The 15,350-nt window shown below is 55.6% G+C and overlaps 1 protein-coding gene across 2 annotated transcripts in view; it reads right to left on the bottom strand.

Moving 5' to 3' along the window:
* SORCS2 (sortilin related VPS10 domain containing receptor 2) overlaps positions 1-15,350 on the bottom strand; it is a 461,295-nt gene that overhangs the window by 70,485 nt on the left and 375,460 nt on the right. For both annotated transcript variants that reach the window (XM_088020885.1, XM_088020886.1), the window contains exon 4: positions 9,970-10,134. In XM_088020885.1, the coding sequence (XP_087877011.1) occupies positions 9,970-10,134 (165 nt within the window). The remainder of the gene's footprint in view (positions 1-9,969; positions 10,135-15,350) is intronic.

Genomic DNA, 15,350 nt, shown 5'->3' with positions numbered 1-15,350 from the left:
GGTACTGGGACACTGTCCCCTGGTGACAGGTGAGAGCTACACTTGCAGAGAGCATAGCATAACGCAGAGACTTGCCCAGTCACTATGTTGGACGCCGGAGACTAACGTAGCATTGTGTGTCACTCTAGCAATAAAAGAAGCCCACCAGGCCAGGTTGAGAGAGACTGCAGGAGGAAGGCTTGTCCTGACTTTCAAACATTTCTCATATCGCACTGGACCCTGCAGAGCACACATCTGGCCCCGTGGAGCCTGCCAGGGTGCATGCGGCCGGTAAGATACGGCACTTGTGGGGCCGGGCGGTCCTGGAACACAGGAGCCCTGTCTGTCCCTCCCGCCCCTCTCCCACCAGCTCTGTCCCGAGTCAGCCTGGGGGCGAGAACTAACGCTGTCCCCCACCTACCCCCAGCTGGGACGTGGGCAGGTCTACAATTGGGGTCCCCAGCATCTTTCATCTGTGATTTTGCCAAGTTTTCTTGGCCAGCCTCCCCTGTCACAGGGTGGGGTTTATGGGAACGCTGAAGCATCCACTCCATTCCTGAGAGAAGGGTGGGCTGTGAGGGTGTTCAGGGATCTCTGCACCCATGAAGCAGGACGCATGTGGGAATCCTACACATCCCACACGGAACAGAGACCCAAGCGTTCCATTGCAGAGGCAGGGCTGGGCAGGGACACTCCGCTGTCACTCCGGGGCTGAGAGGCCGGCTATGCTAGGGGGCAGAGGAGACCTGGTTCCCCTGAGCCCTGGCTTATAATTGCTGTGCCTGCCTCAGTTTCCCCATCTATAAGATGGTATGTTTTGCAGGGATGAGTCTGTGACTTGAGAGATCATGGGGTCCCATAGCCCTGGCTCCCAAGAGACTCCACAGTACACGGTTGTGTGACCTCCCAAAGCTTCCTAAACCTCAGTTCCCCACTTTCCTAAAACGGGGATCCAGAGCCCGGCCCTACTGGGATGTGTGCGCTGATCCCAGGCACCGCTGCAAAGTGGCTGGACTAATTATGTGCCCCACGAATTCCATCGGCGTCATGTAGGGATATCATCATCAACCCCCAGCGGCTGCTGAGAGCTGACTGCATGGGCGCGGGCCGAGCACGTCCCCTCTCGGACCATCTCATGACATCTCTGTGAATCGGATACTTTAATCAACCTGTTTTGCAGATCAAGAAGGTCAGCTAAGAGCAGCTGAGTGATTTGCCCGGGGTTGTTCGCTGGTAGAGGCCAGATTTGGATTCTCTGTGATTTGAATGCCCCTTCCTTTACTCCTCTGCACTCAAGACGTGTCTAGAATAAGTCAGTTAAGCAGAGCAATTTCACGGCCAGACCTCAAGATGAAGGAAGGCTGATGCCAGCCACTGGACCTCAGTGTCTCCATCTGTGAAAGGGGTCTAATAACCGTGACAACAGTCGCTGGATTGGAGCCCACATCTGCTGGCCTTCAGGGCCGGCACGACACAGGCTCCTCATCTGACCCAGCCTGTCCCCATCAGGGCCCCAAGTGATGGAGAGCAAGTGAGGTCACGGTGTCGTTTCTGCTGTTGTTCACAAAGGAAGAGTTTGTGGAATCTCAGAAGGGAAACTGGGGCTCCTCAAGCATCAACCCTGTGCCGTCCTGGCCTTCAGTGTGGGCAGAGGTACCCCCATCCCGGAAGCCCACCCCAGACCTGCCTAGTGCCAATCACCCACCAGCTCCCAAGGCCAGGACCCCAGACCTCTCCTCACCACCCCACTGCCACACCCAGTAAGTCACAGGCTCCCAATGTGCTAACGTCCTCCACCTAACCCACGGCTGCTGTACCCCTGCCTCCTCTCCACCCTGCTGAGCCGCCTGCATCTCTGTGGCTTCCTGAACCCTTCCTCTGGGCCTCCTGCCTGCAGCCCTCAGCCCTCCCATCCAGCCCTTGCTCCATGAGACAGCCACTGGGATCTTTCTGGGACACACACCTGACCACGTCACTCTCCTGCGACCTTCCAGGGGATGCCACCAGCCCTTCCTTGGGATAACGCCCACACTCCTATCACGGGCACTTAGGGTGCCTGGGCGGCCGGGCCCATATATGCCCCCATACCTCCCATGCCCCTGTCACGCTCAGGTCTGGGGTCCTGTGTGATGGTGTTGCTAATGTGTCTCATGGGGTCCTCTGAGCATCAGCACCTGCGATTCGATCTTGCTGCAATGGCCTCCCTTGTCTTCATTCAGTGTTCAAGACTCTGTCTGAAGTCACCTCTTGGTCAAGGTTTGGCCAAGGTCAATGCTCAGAGGCCCTGGTGTTGCAGAGCCAGGCTCAGAACCCAGTCCACTGGGTCAAGAAGCCTGTGTCAGGGCTCAGGGCCCAGGACAAAACTGGGCTACAGTGCTACCCCTTTGCTGTACACCCCCCTCTGGCCTGGAGGAGGGGTGCCCTAGGACATGCCCCCTAGTGCTGTCGCCCACCTGGCCCCAGGAGCCTTGGCGCTTCTGCTCCTCATCTCCAGGACCCTCCTGCGCCCCTCAGCCCACTTCCACCTCCATCTGGGGCCTCGTCCTTGCTACCTGGCTTCTAGTAGATGCCCCACCTCTGAGGCCACAGGTTCAAGTCCCACATTCTGGATCCTTCCACCACCCTTGGTAGACTCCCTTTGTGCCTCCTTCTTCCCCACAGCTGTAGAAAGAAGACCCGATGCATCCCGCCTCGGTGAGTTATCCTCGTCCTAACCACGGCATCCTAACCACGGTGTCCTAACCATGGTGTCCTAACCACAGCATCCTAACCATGGCATCCTTACTATGGCATCCTAACCACACCGTCCTAACCACACCATCCTAACCACGGCGTCCCAACCACACTGTCCTAACCACACTGTCCTAACCACGGCGTCCCAACCACGGCGTCCTAACCATGGCATCTTAACCACACCGTCCTAACCACACCGTCCTAACCATGGCGTCCTAACCATGGCATCTTAACCACACCGTCCCAACCACGTCATCCTAACCACACCATCCCAACCACGGCGTCCTAACCACATCGTCCCAACCACGGCGTCCTAACCACACCGTCCCAACCACGGCGTACTAACCACACCATCCTAACCACACCGTCCTAACCACACCATCCTAACCACGGCATCCTAACCACACCGTCATATCCATGGCGTCCTAACCACACTGTCCCAACCACGGCGTCTTAACCACGGTGTCCTAACCACAGCATCCCAACCACGGCGTCCTAACCACACCGTCCCAACCACGGCATCCTAACCACACCGTCCTAACCATAGTGTCCTAACCACACCGTCACATCCATGGCGTCCTAACCACACCGTCCCAACCATGGCGTCCTAACCACACCGTCCCAACCACAGCGTCTTAACCACGGTGTCCTAACCACACCGTCCCAACCACGGCGTCCTAACCACACCGTCCTAACCACACCGTCCTAACCACGGTGTCCTAACCACACCGTCCTAACCACACCGTCCCAACCACGGCGTCTTAACCACGGCGTCCTAACCACACCATCCCAACCATGGCGTCCTAACCACACCGTCCCAACCACGATGTCCTAACCACACCGTCCTAACCATGGTGTCCTACCCACTGTGTCCCATGAGAAGACGCTCCACCCCAGGATGGCTCTCCCTGCCAGACACTCAACCACAGACCCTGGAGAGAGTCGTGTTGCATGGCCGTGACTCCAGAGTGTGTGAGCCCGTGGTAACAGTGAGTGTTGTCCCTGTTCTTAACAAACGTGGGGGTTTCCTGTGGTAAGCCACCATCCCCTGCTGTCAGCAGCACAAAGAAAATGCCCAAGACCATGAGATTTTGCTCAACAAGGAGGCTGAGCATCTGTGAGCATTGTGGGTGCCAGGGCCACCAGAACAAAGCACCGTGGATGGGGCCTAAAGCCTAAGCCTTTATTCTCTCCCAGTCCTGGTGCCTGGGAGTCTGAGACCACAGTGTGGGCAGGTTCGTTCCCTCTGAGGCCATCCTCCTTGGGGTGCAGACAGCCATGTTCTCCCCGTGTCCTCATGTGGTCATCCCTCTGTGTGTGTCTGTATCCCTAACTCCTCCTCGTGTAAGGACATCTGTCATACTGGACCAGGTCCCACCCAGATGAACCATTTTAACTTAAATACCCCTTTAAAATCCCCATCTCCAAATATGGTTACATCCGAGGTGCTGGGGGGGGTGAGGACTTCCACATACAGCTTTTGGGGGACACACAACACAGCCCATCCCAGAAGCCCACCTCCTACCACCCCCACCTCTGGTGTCCTCCCTCCCTCCCTGCCACAGGCCCAGGTCTGCTGCCTGCATCTCTAGGAGCTTCTCCTGACCCCCCAGCCTCACACTTGCTGAGAGAACTCCCACCCCCTGAGCCCCAGAGCTGTTTGCTTAGTTTCTTCCCCATCTTGGAGGTTTTGTTTCCTGCTCCTCTGCAAAAGTTTGTACAGCTCACCCCTCCCCAGCCTAGCCCCGGACTGATGGCCACTGGGTGTGCTGAACGGATGGACAAATCTGATCCTAGGGCAGGGGCTGGCAAACTTTTCTGGAAAGGGCCAGACAGTAAATATCTCTGGCTTTGCAGGCTATGCGGTGTCTGTTCTAACTACTCATCTCTGCCCCTGGAACAAGCAAGTCACCAGAGACAATATGGAAATGAATGGGCTTGCCTATGTGCCAGTGAGGCTTTATTTACAAAACAGGTGCCAGGCCATGTCTGCTGGGTACACGATATGAAATCATCACTTTAATATTTAAAAGGGGTTTCTGGAAAGTTTTCATCCCCTGGAACGTAAGATTCAGGAGCACAAGGAACTCATCCATCTTACTAAGCACGTGGACTCCTGCCTGGCACGTACGCAGGAGGTGCTCAATAAATAGTTGTGGCTCAAGCAGCTGGTGGCACTGAATTTCTGGAAGGGCCTCAGTGGGAGACCCTAGCAGCAGGTATGGCTGTTCACGGAGCCAGGTACTGAGCTAAGAGCTTGTCAAAGGCCGCTCACTTAATCCACACGCGCATGCACGCACCATAAGATGGGCCATTGCCCCTTTACTGATGAAAGAATGGGAGCTTAGAGAGGTAAGCAAGCTGCTTGAAGCCATGCCGTGATTGCTTGTGGACCAGAGTGTGATACCCCAGTGGTGGAGGTGTCCCCCAGGAAGGATGCCAGGTCACCTCTAGTCCTTTCTCTGGGCCATCTGAGTGACCAGGCCAGGACCCCCTCCACCTCATGCCTTAATTTACCCATCTACAGATCGGGAGAGAACAGATCCCATCCTCAAATAGTAAGCAAATAAAAAATGGGTGTGCAGCCATCAATTTACGGGAGCCTGGTAATACAACCTCCACATTAATGGATGGCATTATGGATGCCATCCCCATTGAGGTACTTGCGTTGATGACGCCCGCCCCGGGACGTGCTGGAGCCTTTCCAATTTGCTCTCATGGGAGGTGATTTTATAATGCACCACCAACTGCTGCAGAAATAGAATATTTCCACTTAATAAAAGATAAACACCAGCAAATAAACAGGAATAAACACATGGGGGACATCCTAGCTGCTGCAGTGGACCCCGCACAGTGGTGTCCTGTGGAAGGGCTGACTGACTCCAGGTGGCTGGTCCAGGAAAGGAGTGGAGGTGGCCTACCAGAGCTACTCTGGCACAAAGATGAAGTGCTCCAAAGTCAGAGCAAGGGAGAAACAAAGGCGAAGCAACAAGATGAGGTCAGAAGAAGGTCATTCACAGACATGCGTGCCGATAGGTCTCATGCAATTATTAGAGGTGCTGTCCTCTGCCAACGGCCCAGGCTCTCAGCGGTGTGCTGAGCATGGCAGTTGGCTCTCAGCATCCTTCCCTCCATCACTGTAGGGCGCCTCATCGAACACAGGCTGGAAAGTGAAAATCCAGCCCTGCTCAGACTCCCTTGCAGCTGAAGTTCTGGGTCAGAGATGTACTCGTGGGAGGTTTGGACGGTGAAGGTGGCTACCTAGGGCCATGCCTGCTGGACAGCAAGGTCACGGGGACATGCTGCGGCATCCATCCTCAGCTCTGGAGGCTAGAGGGACGGCTGTGGCGGAGGCAGCAACTGGACCCGGCATCCCACTGTCTAGCCACGGGCTCCATGAACATTGCCAGGCAGATGCCTGGGTCTCAACATCTGCTGTATGTCCCTGACTTTGGTAAGTCCAGTGGGGCTCCCGGTCCTGCCCCTCATGACACGGGAGGTAGAGGCTCCCCAGGTGGGAGAGCTCTATGTCTCCCGGGAGGGATTCTTGGGGATCTGGCCTGAAGTCCCTTGCCTAGACCCTGGACAATTTAGAGAACACCCAGTGCCCCAGGCTAAATCCTTCTTCTGCTTAAATTATCCAGCATGGAGTCTCGTTCCTGCCCTGAGCTCTGTTGGACAAGGGATTGGGGCAAAGGGGAACACACACTGAGGTGCAAGATTCTCCTGGCTCACAAGATAGTTCTGTTACTCAGAGAAGCCCGATTTCTGCCCAATTCTGAAGTCTGAGGTCAGGGAGGAAGCGGGGCATTGACGTCTGGAGCCCTGCGGGGACGACTCAGCTACTGATTGACATTCAGGGCAGCCGCTGTGAACCAATACCTCTGCCCGCCCCTTCTTTGGGGAATGCTTGCCCGCCCCCCAACCCTTCCCCGCCTTGACAGCCACTCCACTTCGTGTCACCACGGATAAACACAAACACAGTTTTGCTTAGGCTGGAGGACTGCAAGTGTTCGGTTTTCTCTAATAGCTTGTGCAATCTTCTCTGCTGTTCTGAAGTTGTGTTACAAAAGTAAACGTACTTCCCGATCCATTCTCTACACCTCTCTCAAACCCCCTTCCTCTAGGAAGGCTTCCCAGATTGGTCATCCAAGGTGTCTTTTCTTCCCTACTAAGTTTCTGGAAGGCAGTCCCAGGCTCAGATTAATTTCTCACAGTGCTGGGAAACAGAGGAGGTTCTTGATGGCAGGCAGAATAACACATAACAGTGTTAGAGGTAAGTGTCCAGGGCTGTGCCTGCGAGCAGGACCCAGGGACGAGCACAGGGACCCAGGCAGGTCAGTTTGGCGCCAGTGGTCCCCGGAGAGCTGGCGTGGGAAGGGGCTGCTTGGCTATGACATCCTTTGATCCCAGGACCCCAGTAGTTTGCTGAGCCTTGAAATAAAAACCACCGCATCAGGGTCTCACCTGGGAAGGCTGCCCAGGCTCTGAATAAGGTAGCCTCAGAGCACCCCAAGCTACAATGTCCCGGTGAAGGGGGGAAGTGAAAGCATGGGGACAGGGCGGTCTGAGGCTGGGAGGACAGAGTGTTTGCTGGAGGAAGGGGCAGGCACCTGGGAGGAAACCAGAGGGGAGTGTCTGCCTCTGTACCAGTCAGCAAGTCCTTGACAACGGAATATTGGTGTCCAACCCTGTTGACTCTGACTTTGGCAGGTGACTTGCTTTGGCCTACGATGTGTGACCCAGGTCAAAGCAGACATGCCAACTCTACTGGGGCGGTTTTCCCTGCCCCCCCACCCCACCCCGGGGCCTCTGCCCTCCATCATGAGAACAGCCTGTCCCCCGGGGACCTCAGGTTCCAGAACAAGAGAGGCGTGGAGACCTGAACCCTGCCATTGGCCAGGAGCCGTGTGCAACCTGTCCCAGCAGCACCTGGAAGAACCCTAGCCAACTCACAGACCCGAGAACCAGCAATAACGCTTGTTGCTGGGCATCACTGAGGCCTGGGGCTATGTGTTACTCAGGTGAGCAGAGGCCGGCCCAGTACACTGGGTCTGTCGGAATCGAGAGCCAGCGTGGTGCCACCGCACCGTCCCGCTTCTTCGAAGTTAGAGAGCTTTGAAAACCATAAAACCCTAAAAAAACAAAACAAAACAAACACCCGAGGCCCTACTGTCAGTCGTTAATTTCCCTCAAATTCCTCATTCCTTTCATAACCACCATGAAGCCATTTTTCCTCCCCTTTTTCTTTCCTCAGAGTCACAGGAAAGAACCAAGGAAAATAACCGAGATTTCAGCTCCATTAATTTCTCAGGGCATCATAAATTAAAGAGCAATTGCAACGCAGTCAATTTCTGCAGGAAAATAAGTCTCCGTGATTGTGCTTTAGTCTAATTACATGGAAGGCTAAGTAGTGCTGTTAATACCCAGAAGCACATGCTGTCCCAAAGGAAGGCGCAGGGAGCAAAGAGGCGGTCCCTGGAGCTGGGGCAAACCAGGGACGCCACTCAGCAAGGACCAGACCTCGGCAAGGAGGCCAGGTCCCGCAGCGAACCACGGCTCAGACCAGCCAGAAGTCTGCATTTGGAGGCCTCTGACCCAGGTGATCCCTCGTGGGAGAAATCCATCATTCATCACCAACCGATCCAACCGACTGGCACCCACCCATCTATTCGTCCATCACCCCCAGCCCCCATCCATCATCCACCCCCCCATCCATCCATCCTCACCTCCCCGTCCATCCATCCAACCAATACCCTCAGCCAGGAACTTGAGATGAAATGCTGTACAAACTAGGAAGAGTCCCTGCCCTCAAGGAGCTTACCCAGAGCATGTCTGCAGGGAGCAGACGTAATCAAATAATGTCACAGATATATAAGCACACTGGGATCAGCCCTGGGAAAGAGAGGCGCTAAATTGCAGAAGAGTGTGGAACAGGGGGGCCCAAGCAGACCTGGGGGTGCACAGGAAGACCCTGAAGCGGACAGCTTCCATTTGCCTCTGGACCATGCCCTGCCCTTCTCTGCCCTTCTCCGCCCTGGGGGCTGGCCTGTGAGGATGGCATCCACTGCCCGACCCCGCTTTGGCTGGGTTCCCCATCCCAGGCCAGGCCTCCTTCTGGGCCCCTTCTGGACACTCTGGGGGCTGCACCTCCTATTGGGCACGACGGTAGGCTGAAATGTGGCCCCCAGAAGGCAGCCATGTCCCAGTCCCCACACCTGTGCAAGTGACCTTATAGGGCAAAGGCAGACGGGATTCAGTGAAGATCTTTGGATGAGAAGACGATCCAGGGTCCCCCCGAGGGAGCAGAGGGCGATTTCTCCGATTTCACACACACACACACACACACACACACACACACACTCACACTCACGCACACTCACGCTCTGTGAACACAGAGCAGGGACACAGAGGAAGGCACAGCCCTTGCCGACTGGAGTGGCTCCTTCACAAGCTGCCCGGATACCAGAAGCTGGAAAAGGCCAGGTCCCCCCTGGAGCCTCCAGAGGGAGCGTGTCCCTTGCAGACGCCTCGACTCTGATCCAGCACAACTGATTTTGGACTTCTGGTCGCCCAAACTGTGGGAGACCACACTTCTGGAGTGGCCAGCCATGGAGCCTGTGGTCACTGGCTAGAGCACTACAGGAAACGGATCCTGGCCTCTGGGGTGGCTAGGGCGGCCCTTCGTCCTCCAGTGCCCTCCGCGCCCTGCCGCACCCTCCTTCCCAGCCCTCAGCACCTGCCAGCACCAGCCCCGGGCTCTCCTACCCCCTGGGCCTGGAAAGAACCCTCCACCACGTTCTCTCGATCACCCCAGGGAGGGGTCCTTAGGTTCCTGTGGGGCCCTGGTGACACAGTTCCCAGAGGAGAAGACATGGACATGGATCTGAAGGACAAGTCACTCCTAGTGAAGTGGAAAAGCATCCCAGGCTGGCAGAAAGGAAAAGCATCCCACGCTGGGAGGGTGTGTGGAATATTATGGCTGGTGCACCCAAAGGGAAGGCCAAGAGGAAAAGCCCTAATGAACCTCCTGTTTTTCAATCCTGTGTCACGTGCTTATTTGTGCGAAGTGCACCTCTCACCTCTGCCCACTCGGTTCCCACACCGCATGGCCGACGGTGGCGCCCAGACCACCGGGCCTCGGGGCGAAGGGCTCCTGGGACACCGTGATGAGCAGCCTACATTTCCCCCTGACCCCGCCCAACAGAGCCGCAGCGGGCGCCCTCGGGCCCAGACACCAGCCCCGGGCCTGCTTACCTTGCTCTCCTTGGTGTAGGCCAGGACCTTGTCCTCCTCCTTGGGGTGGAAAATCAGCGTTTCCACTGAGAAGGGGATGAGCTGCTTCTGGAAGGTGGCCCCCTCGTCTGTGCTGAGGAACAGACTCTGGTCCCGGTCGCTGAGCGAGGAGCTCACCAGGACGATCTGAAACACAATCAGGGGAGACATGAGCCTCTGCTCTGCACAAGCCTACAGGGGGGGCAGCAGGAACTGCGGGGCCGCCCCCTCCCCACCCCGCCCCGCCCACTCATGCTAACCAGTCACTCATTCACTCACTCCACAACTATTTCCCCATGCTGGGCACTGTCCACACGGGGAGGCCCCGACCACGAGCTGGGTTTTTCTGCTGTGAGTGATCCATTCTGTGCGGGCAGCACAAGACAAGTCAGTGTGTCCACCATCGTGTGGCGGCCCGGCGGCCCATGGAGACAAAGCAGGCTGTGGGGGAGGTCGGGGTGGGGGCTGTAAGCACTGGACCAGGTGGGGGGGCAACCCAGGACAGCGGGCACCAGGGCTGGACCTCAGATGTGAGGTGGCCGAGGAGGGGGACGGACTGGAGAAGTAGCAGCGGGTCCAGTTCTGTGAGGCCTTAGAGGCCACCGTGGGGGTGTAATGGGGTCCCCCAGAAAGATACCATGTCCCCAAGTCCTTACCCCGATACCCGTGAAGGTGACCTTACTTAGAAACAGCGTGTTCACAGATGGGATCAAGTTAACCATCTCAGGATGAGATCATCCTGGAAAGTGGCAAACAAGGTGCCCACGGAGAGGTCGGGAAACTGAGGCACAGAGAAGGGAAGCAAACTGCCTGAGGTCACACACCATGCAGATGGAGCCAGGGTCTGGATCTAAGAGGGAGTCCATGCAGGGAGGGGTGCTGGCAGGGTAGAGGGGTGGGACCAGCCCGGCCCAAGATGAGCCCAGCTTTCCTGGGGGAAGGGGGAGACTGTGGGGCATTGAGCCCCCTTCTTGTAGATGCCCCACCTCAATGGGCTTCCCACATCTCAACATTCCTCTAGAAGATGATAAAGCACACGGGACATAAATCAATAAGCTGCACAAGCTCCTGTCTTTGCAAATGAGAATCTGATGCGCTCTTTCCAGGGAAACGCTGAGGAGCCCTGTGAGCAGGTTAACTGGTCTCCAGCATGGGTCCTGCCTGTGCCAGCCAACCACGGGTCTGAAAGAGAAGGGCAGGCTCCCAGAGCCTGACCCTCGGCAGCCGTGCTCCTAGAAGGTAGAGGAGACTGTGTGGGAGGTGTCCCTCTGGGTGGAGGGACAGGAGGTCCACACAGGAGAAGCGGAGGGGCCAAGAACGGCCAGGGAGCCCGCTTCATGTAAACCCTTCCCTGGAAACGTTTAATGGCAAGGGAGCTTACTCACGCATGAAAAGTAGCGAGTGCAAACTTAGGAGCAACTATGTATTTCCTGCGGACAAAATCCTAAGGAAGCATATGATAATTTTGTCAATGGTTACTGTATAAAAGTAAGCGTGACTGTGTCAGCGGAGGTGCACAGAAATAAGAGTGGAGGGATGACTGTTCAGCCATAAGATAAAAGGAAACCCCGTCACTTGCGAGCACAAGGACAGACTTTGAGGGCGTCATGCCCAGTGAGCAAAGTCAGAGAAAGACAAATACCCCGTGATCGCACTTACAGGTAGAATCTTCCAAACAAAAGCAAAGCCTGAGCTCACAGATACAGAGAACGGGTTGGCGGTGCCGGTGGCGGGTAGGCGAGGGGTGAAGGGGGTCAGAAGGGCCCAAACTGCCCGATACAAAGTGAGCAGGTCACGGGCTGCAGGGTGCCCAGAGTGGTGACACACTGGACTGCATGTCCGAACGCTGCTGAGAGAGAGGATCCCGAACGGTCTCATCACGAGAGAGTGTCGCTGTAAGGGCGTGCGGTGGCGGAGGGTAACCAGACGCACGGCGGCGATCATTCCACCGTAAATACAAACACCGAATCCCGATGCTGTCCGCCCGAAACTAAGGTAGTGCGAGATGTCAATTACACCTCAATTCTGAAAAAATGAACGGAAGGAAACACGGAGGACGTTAATAGTGGTTGGTTTTAAGTGGTGGAGTTAGAAGTCATTTATTTTCTTATTTTAAATAAATGTTGTAGTTTAGAAGAGTTTTAAATTTACAGAAAAGTTGCAACGATAGTACAGAGAGTCCCATAACCCCCGGCACAGATTCCTCGGCTAGGATATCTCCCTAAGGAGCCAGCATCCACGCGTGGGTATGGTCTGAGCTACGCGCTATGTTCCACGAGTGGCTTTTCCCGGTCTGGGACCCCATCCAGGACCCCACATGACATTCAGGTGTCCCGTCTCCTGAGGCTTCTGGGCTGTGACTTTCTCCGACACGCCTTGTTTTTCTTGACCTTGACAGTGTTGAGGAGTTCTGGTCGTGTATTTTGCAGACTGCCTCTGGATTTCGGCTTATCTACGCTTTCCTTGTGGTGACACCGAGGTCACGGGTTTCAGGAAGGAAGGGCACGGAGGTGAGGACCCTCCTCACGGCAGCGGGTCCAGAGAGCACAGCATCGAGGGGAGACTCCAGCCACAGTGCTGGCCTCGCTGGCCGCGTGGTGCCGGTCAGGGCTCCCCCACTGGAACGGCACTCCTTTGCTCCAGCGTCCACGCTGTCTCCACGGAGGATGGCCCCGCACACAGCCCACACCCGCGGTGGGGAGGGCGGCTCCCCTCCTTGAGGGCCTTGGAGCTGCGAGCGTTCTTGTGAATTCTGTGTGGGAGACTGGTCTCTTCTCCCGCACTTACTGACTCAATCATTTATTTACGTCACTATGAACTCATGCATATTTATGTTAGACTTTGAGTTGTAATTCAAGGCTGTTCCCTTATTTCGTTGCCCAAACGCTCCAGCTCTGGCTAGTGGGGGCTCTTTCTGGCTCCTGTGTTCTCCTTGCCATAACACCCTGCTTCTATTTCTAAATGTTGTTCTGTGCTGTTCCTGGCCTCCCCGGATAATCAGGAGGAATGAAACAGATCACCCAGATTTCTCACACATCGTACTGGAGACAGCTTGGTTCACTCAACATCCGCCCAAACACGCAGGCCAGACTCTGTGCCCCACCCCAGGGCAGCCACCCACACGCCAGGCTCCTCACGGCCATCTGGCCAGGGAAGCCAAATGTCACTCATCAAAACGCTTTCTCATGATGATAATTTCTAAATGTTCTTAGGCTGCAACTATTGACTTATCCGCCTCCCCCAGTAGATTGTGCCCTTGAGCGCAGGATAGCGACTTAACTCCTGTTTTGTTCCGCCAGCATACAGCCCAGGCTTGACATGGCGCTGTGGGTTAATCCCGCCTGAGGGATACTGACTGAATGCTTGCCCGCATGAATGAATAAATAAGTCCAACTCAATCTGTGACTCCGAAAGGAATTGCTCGTTCGCTCTTCTCCTTTGGGAGGAAAACATTCCTAGGGATATGTAAGAAGCCTGGAGACTGGACGTCATAACAAATCCCTCATTCACTTCTCTCCTTTACTCAGAGCTTCATACATCAATGAAGACTCATTCATTCATTCATTCATTCTTCCATCGTTACTAAAACCAGAGTCAAGCAAAGATATAGGTGTGCACATGGCTTTGTGGCAGCAGAGCCGGGGGGAAAGAGAATCCAGGTACAGGGCCAAAAGGAGGGATTCCTAGAGGAGGTGACCCCCAGATGAGCCTTGAAAAATGGATGGAAATTTGACTGGCAGACCCAGTGTTTCATTCAGAGAGGACAGCATGCCCGGAGGGTGGGGCCCCTGCCCCACCTCTTGCCCCCGCCTCAGGCTCCGTGTGTCAGCCATATAGAGCCCTGCTGTGTTTCTCCAGTTCACCGAGACTGTTCACATCTTGACCGCCTTTTCGTGCACGGTTCCCTCTAGCTAGAATGCGCGGTGGGACCAAGACAACCCCAACCTCATCGCAGATAATTCAGAATCAGAGTTTACAATTTCAAAATGATACAAAATCCACATGTGATGAACTTAAAGCGGCTTCTTAAAATGTTCAGAGCCCCCAGTTCTGGGCTGCTTCCACAAAGCTGAATATTTCTCATTTAGTTTTGCAGGTGCCTCCAGCACGAGTCTATCCTGTTTTTATGTTGGGATGCCCTTCCCCTCTTTATCTGCTTGTCAAATACCTCCTCATCCACTGAGGCTCATTGCAAACGTCACCGCCTCCAGGAAGCCCTCCATGATACATGACCTCCCACAGAGTTATTCCAATACGTCCTCTGCCCCTTCCTCTAGCATCTTGTGCATTCATCTGCGCCAGCCCAACATTCTTAGTGCTCTCTTCGGGAGTCCGCCTCCCCCTCTAGGCAAGGCCTGTGTCTTTGTCACAGCCATGCCTCCAGCCCGGAGCACAGGGCCTGGCACCGACTGGGTATCACGTCCCAATAAACAGGTGCTGGTGCTACTCCCACGCAGAATTAGGGTTCTGGGTATGGGGTCGCCTCTCCAACCCAGCCCTCCGTGATGGCCAAGGCCCCGCCTGCAGTGGTACCACGGTGGAGAAACAAGAAGCCGAGGAAGTCATTCTGGCCGGGGGCCCAGCAATCTGGATCGGGGGCTATTTCGGGCCTCAGAGTGGGACAAGTAAGCCAGGAAAGATGGGGGACAAAAAAGTGCTGACAAGGAAAGGATTACTGGAGCAAAGGAAACAAATCAATTAGCACCGCGCTGAGTGGAGGCTGGCAGATTGTTCTTCCAAATTGGGAACCAGACTATTTCCAACAGTGTATTTTTACTGCTTACTGTTCCGGGCCAGCATATGGTACCTGCGCTGGGTTCCGGGGGCCCACGAGGCTGGGTGTTTTGAAATCAGAGGCCACGTGCTGGAGAGAAATATGGGACAGGTTCAGAGGACTAGCGGCCAGACCCCTTTGAGCGTGGATCCCAGGACTGGCCGTGTGACCTGTAGGGCCCCAAATGCAGGGATCCATGCTCAAAAAGAATTAAGAATTTCAACACGGTGCAGGCAACCATTACAGCAAGCACTAAGTGTGGGTCGCACACCCCTGAAGCCCGCCCCCATTATCCCAAAGCAGCTCAGCTAATAAACTCGGGGACCTATAGCCCCAGCGTCATGGAGGCTGCAGGAAGTATGGTGCCTCCGCCCCACCCGGGTCGAAATCTGCACTTTCTCAAAGTCCCTGGTGAGCCCTGAACGCCGTGCCGCTGGACACCTGCTTTAGGCCATAGTTCCTGCTGGTTCTCAGCTCTGAGCCCACTAGCTCTGTGCCTGTGAGCACGCTGGCTGACCCACATCCCTCGCCACATCCTTCCCCGGGATTCTGTGGCTCACAGCCCCACTCGCAGCCACTCTGATGATGC

The sequence above is a fragment of the Eumetopias jubatus genome, unplaced genomic scaffold, assembly GCF_037043125.1.
Source record: "Eumetopias jubatus isolate StellerSeaLion01/CBP00866 unplaced genomic scaffold, mEumJub1_p1.0 scaffold_2, whole genome shotgun sequence".
NCBI lineage: Eukaryota > Metazoa > Chordata > Mammalia > Carnivora > Otariidae > Eumetopias > Eumetopias jubatus.
This window is presented reverse-complemented; position numbering and strand designations above follow the sequence as displayed.